Source organism: Corvus brachyrhynchos, unplaced genomic scaffold (genome assembly GCF_000691975.1).
Source record: "Corvus brachyrhynchos isolate BGI_N302 unplaced genomic scaffold, ASM69197v1 scaffold3, whole genome shotgun sequence".
Classification (NCBI taxonomy): Eukaryota; Metazoa; Chordata; class Aves; order Passeriformes; family Corvidae; genus Corvus; species Corvus brachyrhynchos.
In genome coordinates, this window is record NW_008237619.1 from 268,396 (window position 1) to 278,815 (window position 10,420).

At 40.6% G+C, this 10,420-nt stretch overlaps 1 protein-coding gene across 4 annotated transcripts in view; it reads right to left on the reverse strand.

The window, feature by feature from the left end:
• APP (amyloid beta precursor protein) overlaps window positions 1-10,420 on the reverse strand; it is a 176,983-nt gene that overhangs the window by 1,424 nt on the left and 165,139 nt on the right. For all 4 annotated transcript variants that reach the window (XM_008631658.2, XM_008631662.2, XM_008631661.2 and 1 more), the window contains one exon: window positions 7,234-7,380. In XM_008631658.2, the coding sequence (XP_008629880.1) occupies window positions 7,234-7,380 (147 nt within the window). The remainder of the gene's footprint in view (window positions 1-7,233; window positions 7,381-10,420) is intronic.

Here is a 10,420-nt window from a genome sequence, read left to right on the forward strand (position 1 = left end):
TCCTGCTTAATTCACAGCACACCCCTTGTTTCCCCACTTTATGGCCATCCAATGTACTTTGTACCCTGTGTGTTTGGGCAGAAAGCATCCTTTGGCTCACTTTTTGAACAGAAGATGATAATGCACCAAGAACAACTCTCCAACTCATTTTATTGCTGCAGGATTTCAAAACCAGCTGACCAAAGCCAGCAGTACCAGCTTTGGAATTTGTTGTCTGGCTCGGGAAGCAACTCCCCAAACAAAAAAGGGGGATGACGTTTGCCTCTCCCTGCTAGTCCCTCATTAAGAGATTTTTCCCCCCCAGCATATATATATATATCAATAGCTATACTTGGGATCAATTGGGTCTCAAAAGAAAAGAAAAAGCCCACCAAAAAGCTGGAGGCAGTGGCTTGAGGCTGCCTTCTGCCTGCATTGTGCTCTCAGATCTGTTGCAGGCATGATGGTCTCAAAACATTAATTGGAAAAGAGAAAATGAGGGTAGCAAGGAAATTCCAGAGCAGCCAGGCACAAGGTGAGCAAAAAATCCCATTGCACTCAGGAACACAGAACTCCTCTAGCTCCAAAGCTGTGTCTGTTTCAGTTTAGTGACAAAAAACATGACATGTCTGCACTGGTTTAAATATTTATACTTAACAAAAATTAACCTTTCTTGATTACTTGGGAGACAGGCACAAAGCTCAGTTATGACTTCTCCATTGAATACCTGCATCTCCACAGATTATTTTCCTCCTTCACTGAACATTACAGTAATATAAAACTCCATCAAATTAAAGTGGGTGAGAACAGCCTCTAAATCTTAATTAGGTATTTTACCTTTCCTGTATGAGCTCAGTAGTTGTGTATTCAAAACCTACCAAACCCTGGCTATCTTGCTAAGCACCTATGAAAACAGTCTAGTTGTTAATTATTTCATTTGCTACCTGATGTCTCCATCATCTCCTAAAAGCAAAAAAGTAAAAAGTGAAATTTTACAGTGTTAAAAAATTTAAAATCAGGAAGGTGCCTAAAACTCTACTGTTAAATATTAGGTATGAACATTTTCCTGTGGATTCCTGTAAGCAGTGACCTCTAGGAAATACAGCAATTCGCTTTCAGCAACTAAATAGCCTTTAGGATAAAGGAAAGTATATTCTCTCAAGAAACTTACTCTATCTAACCTTTTAATAAAAATGCAAAGGAGAACTATTGATGTCTGATACCAATTTTAAATCTACTCTGCAATACTAGAAATATCTCAGCCTAGTGAGAAAATGTTGGTAAATTGTTCCCTGATACCCTGGAGAAAGACTGAAGGTATGTTCTTCCCATGCTTGGGACAAACACAGGCTGTTCAGCTTATTTTTGCAGCTGCTCTTTCATTGTGGCAGGTTACAACATAGTACTGACCACCTTTCCCACAGTCCCACCAGAAAATGGCTCCTCTCAGAGCCATTTCCACTTTATATGCTCTTTTATTTGCTATTTAAGAAATGGTTCTCTATGCATTTGATTACTCAGATGAACTGCTAACCCCATTTTCATATCTGATCCATTTTCATATCTGTGCCCCTTGTCCATGTCCTGACTCTCAAACTGCATTTAAAATCAACATTACATCTCCCATCAGATGTGTTTTTCTTACACAATAATTAGATACTTTTGTGAAATATCCAACTTAAAGGTTATATATCACTCTATATATTGCTCACAAGCTATTGTGAAACTTCACAGATGGGAGCCCTGAGACTTTCAGCAAGCCCTTGACTCCTGTGGGCAAGGAACAGGATGCCAGGCAGAAAGGATCACTGGGCTGTGCTGACACTGTGCTCCTTGTGTTTCAAATTCTGCAATATAACTTGGACTTTTAATACTGCCATTCACAGGCTTTCTTTCTCTTTCTTTTTAAATTGCATTTGCATGCAGTACTTCTCTTATGCAACGATCCCCAAATCCATCTATTTCTTCACCTCCTGTGACATGGTTTTAGGTAGCAAGATCATGCTTAGAGGTCACTTGCTGTATCTCCCTTGTTTGAGAAACTGAGGGGAAGAGGGAATATTTTTTTCCTTTCCCTGGTTCCTCCCTCTCCAAAAGTGACAACCTTTTTCTTCTGAAGAATGCAAGCTTCCCTTGGCCAGCCCATGTGCATGCTGAGTGCTCAACTTGGCTGTCAACAACCATTTTGATCCATCAAGAACAAAAGAGCCCCATGGAATTTCACAGCCTGTCTCCTCTTCAACCTCCCTCTCCCAAAGCCCAAGACATCCTGCACAGCCATGTGCTCAGCAGCCAGGGTACAGCTGTGTGGTTCATGCCTGCTGCTCTGTGTCCCCTACACTGGCAGCAGGGCTGGGGAGGGATGGGGAGAGGCCCACACCTCACAGCACTCACCTTTGCCACTACTCCATGGGCTGGGCTACTTTCTGCTGCTTTACCTGTCCTTTCTGGGGGCTGCCAACTTCTCCCTCCACAAAAATACACCATCTAGATCCATATGCAGTGAATCTTTGACTGGCAATCCCTCCATGCTATTGGTGTTCAGTAGAGCACTTGTTATGCCAGCAGTTTAACAGCAGTAGGGCCTAACAAACCCATTCCATATAAATTTTGTAAAAATGTGCCAAAGACCTAATCCCCACCCTGAGGACTCCTGAATTTAACAGCATTAACAGCATTCTGCTGCTGATGAAGTTGTTGTGAACATGGCTGTGAAGGCAAGAACAAAGCAGGAACATGGCAAATGTTCCTGCAGGCTTTCCAGCACTTATAGAAAATAAGAATAAAAGCGGCTGCAGAGGAAAAGCCACCATTCTGTTCACTCTTGAAGGGGCTGCTGGACCAAGTCAGCCCTGGTTCTTCTACGCTGTATCACCACTATGGCAGAGCATCCAGTGCTTTTTCAATTCATGAAGTGAGAGTCTCACAATTCACAACTAATCCCACTAACAGATTCTCTTCTAGCATAAAATTAAGACTCAGTATGAAGCTCTGGCATTTACGGACCAGGGTTCCATGTGTATCAATACCTGCCCAAGAGCATTTTCATTTCTAGGAGGCTCCCCCACTAGGCTGGGATGCAAAGGAGGGGGATGCCAAAACATGTGCTGGACTTCTGTCTTAAAGCTCCAAACAACACTGTATTGAACTCTGTCACTTATTTTAGTTTAAGTCTCTTGCTCAGCTTTTCTTATTCATGACTAGAAAATGTGGTAAGTACACAGCATAACCTGCTTGTGAGAAAGAAATGGAGTGAGAGACCATCATAAATTAAAAAGTAATCAAGGAAACTGCAAGGCAGAAGAGATCAAAGAATTGATGAGACATTTGGAAGAAAATCAAGAAGGAAAAAGAGATTAGAAAAAAAAAGGAAGGACAATAAAAAAAGACTGAATTTTTAACACCTTTGCACAATGTTCTGTATTAAAAAGTTTCATTTTGATAAAATCAGTTTCTAGTAAAAGTCCAATAAACTCTGAAATATGGCATTTATAGATGAAAGGGATTTACTAAAGCTCCAACTTGCAGTCTTAGTCAATTTTTTTTTAATTTCCTCTTCAGCCTTTAAAATAAGTAGTGCTGGTACTTCCTTTCCTTCCTGTAGCTCTCTGCCACAGGGTAATCCATCTAACCATCAACCTACGTGCGCTATCACTCATCCTGAATGTCTTCTCTTCTATTCTCTTTTACCCATTTTGATGCTACCCAAACTCTTCCTTACAACCTCTGCCCTAGGTACCACTCTGCCAAATGACATGCTTTGAACACAATTATCTCCTTGTCAGTAAATCCCCAAAGCCCCTCTCCATTTTAAGAAGCTTTTTGCACCAAATATGGAGGTGGCAGAAGCTGAACACAGCATGTAAGAGGTGTAGGTGCTCCTTTTTTTGTGACATGATGTCTCTTGAAAAACACCTCAGTTAGGTAGATAACCTCTTGTGAGACTGTTTGCCCATCTACCCCTTCAGCAATTTCAGTGTCATCTCTGCTCCTGCTGCAAAGCCCTCCTGTTGTCACTGCTGGAGGTCCTGCCTCTGTCAGAAAGCAAATGAGCTTTGAACAGGATATCCTCAAAAGAGGAGAAACTGAGACAGTCAGTGGTTGCCCAGCGCACAGCAGACGTGAGAATCTCTCTTTTGCCACCTGCTTTCAATTGAGAGAATAACCTCCTGCAGACAGGAGTGCACTCGCAAAAAAACCCCTTCAAAACATTTGTCGGAGCCCCCGTGTGCACATGTAGTAAGTAATTTTCAATCTCTCAGTCATTTATTTACTTAACTATGGAAGTTTTTTTTCTTGGGGAGGCCGAACAACTTTGGAACATTTTTATTCTCAGAGTAGGGAAAAATTACACTTCTAAATAGGACAAGTATATCTGTTCTCAGAGCTTAAAAAAATGCGAACAGGATTTTTAGTAACTTCTTTTGTTAAAAAAATTATAGTGAAATGAGAGAGTACAACAGAGCTGACTTTTTGGAAGACAAGAATACAGGTGGAATAAGACCTGTTTTGTAATCTTCCATTATCACAGAGTTAAATTCACACAGTAACTTCTGACACACAACGAAGAGGTGGCAAATTAGTTAAAATACACTCAATCAAGCTAGAGCTGATGTACAGTTATTTTTACATCAAGTCATTTTGCTCTTCTATGCTTTCTGTGCACAGTATGCTAGAGGTGTGATGTAGCTAAATAACTTAATTCTCTTTAGAAAGTAACAGCTTAATTTTGAAGACATTTTGGTATTAAACATCAATTGTATATGGCTCTTTTGGTGTTTGGGGTTTTTTTTTTGTCCCCAGTACAAGTGCTACGCAATTTTTACCGACTTAGGACGAAAACAGATGTTATACCTTTCTTGCAGGTGAGAAGCTCAGACAGTGAGGCTGTGCAGTCTGCCAAGACCACAGAGCAAGTCTGGCAGAAGGAGGAATCCTGGCTGCCAGTGCCAGCAAATCCACAAGGTGACACAATCTACAGTGTGATTCTATAAATCCACTAAGATTCTTGGTACATCTGCGTGCTAAAGCTTTATGGTTTTAGCTGTAAAATTTTTTATTCCCTAAGTGATGCTGTCATTTTGACATGAATTACTTATTCAGTTTGTGCATGTTATTTCTAGGCCAATATTTCCAAATTCACTGTCACCAAAGAAAGCTTGTAGAAGTCCAGGATCACCTTTGCCATGTCATTTTATCAGGTGAAGCCCACCTAGAATTTTAAGGTTGTACTGCAATAATGGTATGTTGTCTTGGGGTGACTTTATGATGTGTATCCCCTATCTCTGCTTTATGCCCAGAAATTAATTTTGTGCCTTTCTATGCCTTCAAACTGAGCCTGAGAGGGGGGAGAGGAAAAAAAGCTGAGCAAAACCTTCAAAGCAGTTTGCAGTTTGTTTTCATGTTTCAAGGACACAGAGATATACGCACAGATTCCTCTTGCTTCTAACAGCAGTGATGGGAGCGGGAGGAAGCACCCGGCTTGTTTTTTTTCCCGCCAGCTTTCGGCCAGTTTTTCAGCTCCTTTTCCTCCAGAGAGTTGAACTTTGTTTTCCTAGGACTCCGATTTTTCCCTTCTTCTCTGCTGGACGATTTCAACATCAGAATACATTGGGAGGACTTTCCACCGAGACCTTGGCCCTGGAGGTGGCCCCACCACCCTGTCCAGCTCCAAGGAGGGGGAGAGAGAGACTATGGAAAGACTCTGAAATTTTCCCAGGTTTCTCTCAGCAGAGTGAAAGGTTTTATTATTATTTAGCATTATTATCCTTTTCCTGTGTGTTTGTTAAATAAATAGTTTTTATCTTTTTCACTTTCCTTTGAGGAAAAAATTATTTTTTTCCCCCGAACCTGGTGGGGGAGGGGTGGTTGTAACCTGCCTTCTCTCAGAGGATACATTTCCAAATTTGCCCAAACTGGCAAATATGTCCACATTCAATGTCTGATTTGGGACTTTGGCCTAGCAAGGTTCCTGGTTTTTTCATTCTCACTATATTCTCACCCAAAGCAGAGTCTCTGGTGGCACAACTGTTGGCAGCAGGTATCAGCTTGGTGGATTAATACTAAAATGTGCTTCAATTTTCTGCAAAATGGTCTGAAAGCTATCACATTGAAAGCTAAAGTTTGCTGTTTTCTGCCTCTTGGTCCAAAATTCTGCACAAGTTGCTACCTGTGCAAATCATCCCACACTGTTGGTGCTCTTCTGACCATGTCTCTTTGGAAGGTTTCAAACCACATGGATATGCACAGTGTGGACACAAGGATGCACAAGCACATGCTTAAGACAAAGGCTTACACAAATAATTCTTAAGACCCTTCATTATCCCAGACAGTGAAATAAATGCATCACGAAGCATGTGTGCCTCCAGCAAGACCAAAGTAAGGTTCATTTGACTCAAGGTGAAACCAACATAAACTACGGACTTGATCAAGACTTCAGTTTCAATCAAAAATGTAAAACACCAATTCTGAAAGGCGAACATATACAAGTGTCTCAAGTGCTTAATAATACAAGTGCTATCTGCAAACCAGACACTCACAGAGTAAACTAAACAGGGAGAAAAAGAGTTACATGAACCTCCTTCCACTTCTCCTAATGAAGTTTTTCTACTTACAGAGATCTTATCTTAAAACCATGAAATAGATAAAGTATTTTAAATTACTGTAAATTGACCACAAATTGCCTTGGCAGACTAAGAAGAGACAAGGATTTGCATCTTGAAAATCCTATATAAGAGTCTTATACACTATTTGTTTCTCAAAACTATGAGTTTCAGATCAGCCATAAATCAAAAGCTGTTGGTGGCAACAAAAAATCTTGTTTAGAGAACAGAGAGTAATAAAATATCTGCCTAGGGAACATCCTTGCAGTGCACAGCACAAGCTATGGAAGGCCAGTCTCAAGTGTTAAAGCTAAATAAAGAAATTGGTACGTGAGTTCCCAACAGTAAAACCAGCTTTTTCCTCTTGCGCAGTATCTTCTCATTGGCTACTGTCAAACTTCTTATAAAATGAACTTTCACATTGTGAAATGATTGGTCTGGAATAGTTACAGAATAAAGTTTTGTGGTTTTATACCCACTTTAACATGGTTTACAATGTGTTTGCATTTACTAAATAAAGCAATTTGATTCAACACTGCTGGATGTAACAATGCCAACAGCCAAAAGCAGAGTTTCTTCCTTCATAAATTAGTATTTATAGAGCAGTGTGCTGACTGTGTTGCACAGGTGACACCAGTTGTGCTTTTCTTACCTCCACAACCCCATGATGAATAGATGTGTACTGCTTCTTCTTCAGCATCACCAATGTAATGACAATCACTGTTGCTATGACAACACCTCCCACCATTAGTCCAATGATGGCACCTTTATTTGAACCCACATCTTCAGCAAAGAACACCTAAAGAAAAATAAAGGAAGATGGCTAATAGAAAGCTCACTGAACATTTTACTAACATGCCCTGCTGCCACAGCAACATAAAGGCTATTGAAACATCAGTAATTAAATGGCACTTCATGTCTTCCTAATTATTCAAACCTGGATTGCTGTGCCGCAAAGCTCCGAAAGCTGGAGAGGGGCAATTTGGGAAATACCACTGTGGTATGGCAGTGCTGTGCTAAAGGGGGACTCAGCTCCATGTTTCTCAGCTTCACACAGGTCTCAGACAGTAGCTGCCTTTTTTCCCTGAGTAAGCAAGTCAAGCTAATTGCACAATGAGTGATAGGCTTGAGTGGAGTAACCTGGGAGCACACACATTTCTTTATTTTCAGAATGCTAATCATGTGCATGGTCATAATTTACATCTGTGTGGCTTGTTTGTGGACTATGATGCATTTTTTTGATAAAAGAGTAGTGAAGGACCTGTAGGACTACAGTGAAACTTGCACACAACCAGCTGGGAGAAAATTCTCACACCAAAGGAGATGAGCCAACAAAAGCTATCACTGATTTAAGTGACCACCAAGGACTGCTTCAAGATTTTGCAGGGCAAAGAGAATGAGCTGTATCTGTGTGATGTACTTATGTGAAACCTAGGAGGTAACAGTTGTGTGAAAACCAGAGAAAATCCACTTGAATTATATGCACTGATAAGGCGAAACAGAGGACCACAAGATGCTTTACTCTGCATTTAGTAAGACTGGCTTTTATAAGCAGGAGCAGGTATGAAAAATGGGTGATTGTTTTCGCTGCCCTGGTTCTGTATTCAAAGAATACGTAGGATTATTTTACACCTGAGCATATATTACAACCCTTTTGTTGCTTGTCAACAGCAGGCTTTTAAAATTATTATCATCATCATTATCATTGTTATTTTTAACCAAAATGGGCAAAAAGAATTAGAGAATAAATTACATTCACAAAACTGTATGACTACCTCATGCTGAAAGACTAAATACTTTGACAAATATTTAACAAAAATACAGAGGGAAACAAGAAACCAGCTGAGAATTATAATGAGCTGTATAACATTTGTACTCTTTAAGAAACACAACCTTCCTCAGAAAGATATTAAAGCATGCAGTGTAAATATTTATACTGTTCCTAGTCACAAGCAAGAAATGTGTTTAAACAAAGTTAAAAATTCACTAGAAAGTACACACAATGGATAGCGTTGGCATGAGCCAATGCAAAGTAGTAACTTCTTCCATGAATTTTATCTGCCTAGAACTAAAATTCTGTTACTATACTATTTGAAGAGCACTGTGAAATGCCTCAGCTAATACACATGTACAAGAGAGGAAGGCCTTAAGCACTCCGACCCGTGAAAATCAACTTAATGTACAGTCCAAACGTGAACCTCCATAAAGGACAAAATAACTGCAATTTCAACCCAATTCAGAGGTCTGCATGTAAAATACAATGTGCAGCTGAATTCAAAGCAGTATCCTTAGGAGACTGTTTCAGGAAATTCTACCATGGCACAGAATGGAAGCACAGTTCAAAGTGTTTTCTGCTCCCTGCTTTCGAATTAACACTAAATGGAGAGGGGCATTGGACAGGACATGGTGTGTGGCAGGGAAGCAAGGCCCTGTAAGCATCAGTCCAGTACTTGCACAGCAATACCAGAAGCCCTGCTCAGTCTCAATTGAAAAGATAACTTAGAAGACAGCTTACTAATTTTTAAGTAGTGGTTGTACCTATCAGTAAAAAGTATGGCAAAAAATGCTGTGAAAAGCTGGAAAGGTCCCATTTTAAGCATGACACAGATTACCATGTGCAGGGACTATAATGCCCTCCCCATCAGCCACCATGGTATGGGGAGCTCCCAGCACCAAATTCATTGGGATGGTATCAAACCACTTATACACTGAAGGGTGGTGCTGTGCCTATGACAACCAGTAACTACTGTACCTAGCACACATTCCTGCAAGTTCCTTCCCTTCTACACCCTGCACAGGTTTGCTCCATCGGCATGTTTAACCCATCTGAGCTAAGCACATCAGACTTTCCCAAATTAGTGCTAATGCATTTTGGATTAACTCATCAAATAGGGAATTCTCAGTTCTCGGCATCAAAGAGATGGCAGAACATCTTTTCACTGAGTGATTGCCTAGTTCAAATGCAACTTTGAGTCCCATGTTAATTTTAAACACTACTTAGCTTTAATATATTAAGGGAAAAAAGCTTTCAAGTTTAATATCAGGATATTGAAAGCTGTGGAACTGAAACCTCATCACATACCTTTAAAAAGAAGCAGAACAGGTTTATAGTCAACATTGCTGTATAGGTTCTTCATTGCTTATTAAGCGACCAAAAAAAATTTTTAGAAGATGCTTTTCTTACCTACAGTGCTTTTGGTTGATGTTGGAACCCTGGGTTTAGAGAATTTAGGTTTCTGGGATATAATGATATGTATGTGTAACAATATGGAGGATTTGGGGTGTGGATTTGTTCTTCTTTTCTCCTTCTTCTTCACAAATCTGGGTCTTCTGGTATTGGGTCAAAATTGTCCTTTTTATGTTCACAAGAAGCACAGTTCAAATGGGGAACAATATTTTGCCCCTACCTGCCCTTCCCCTGTTAATAATAATTTAACATATCTTAAGGAACAAAACACACAGATAAAGCTGTTGGGATTTTAGTTTAGTCCTAGTTTTTTTTTCTGTTAAAGGAATTTTCCCCCCCTATACATGTTGCTACAGAAACAAATGGCTGAATATTTAAGGAAAACAAAGGATCTGGCTTTTTGTTTCACCTGGGGGTGTGGGCAGTTTGGTCTCGGCATCCAGAGAGAGAGGAAGCTGTTTTTTCTACGGCTGCTTTTCTTTCTGCTGGAGAAACACCGGGATCCCAAGCCCGCCTTCCCTGCCCCACTGGAGGCCGGGCCATGGCCGCCCTGCCCCGCCACCGCTTCGAGCCTTCGCTGTGTTGTAGCCGTGCTCGCCCTGCCTGCCCAGACCTCCGGGGGTTTCCCTGTTTGGATACATCGCGTCTGCCC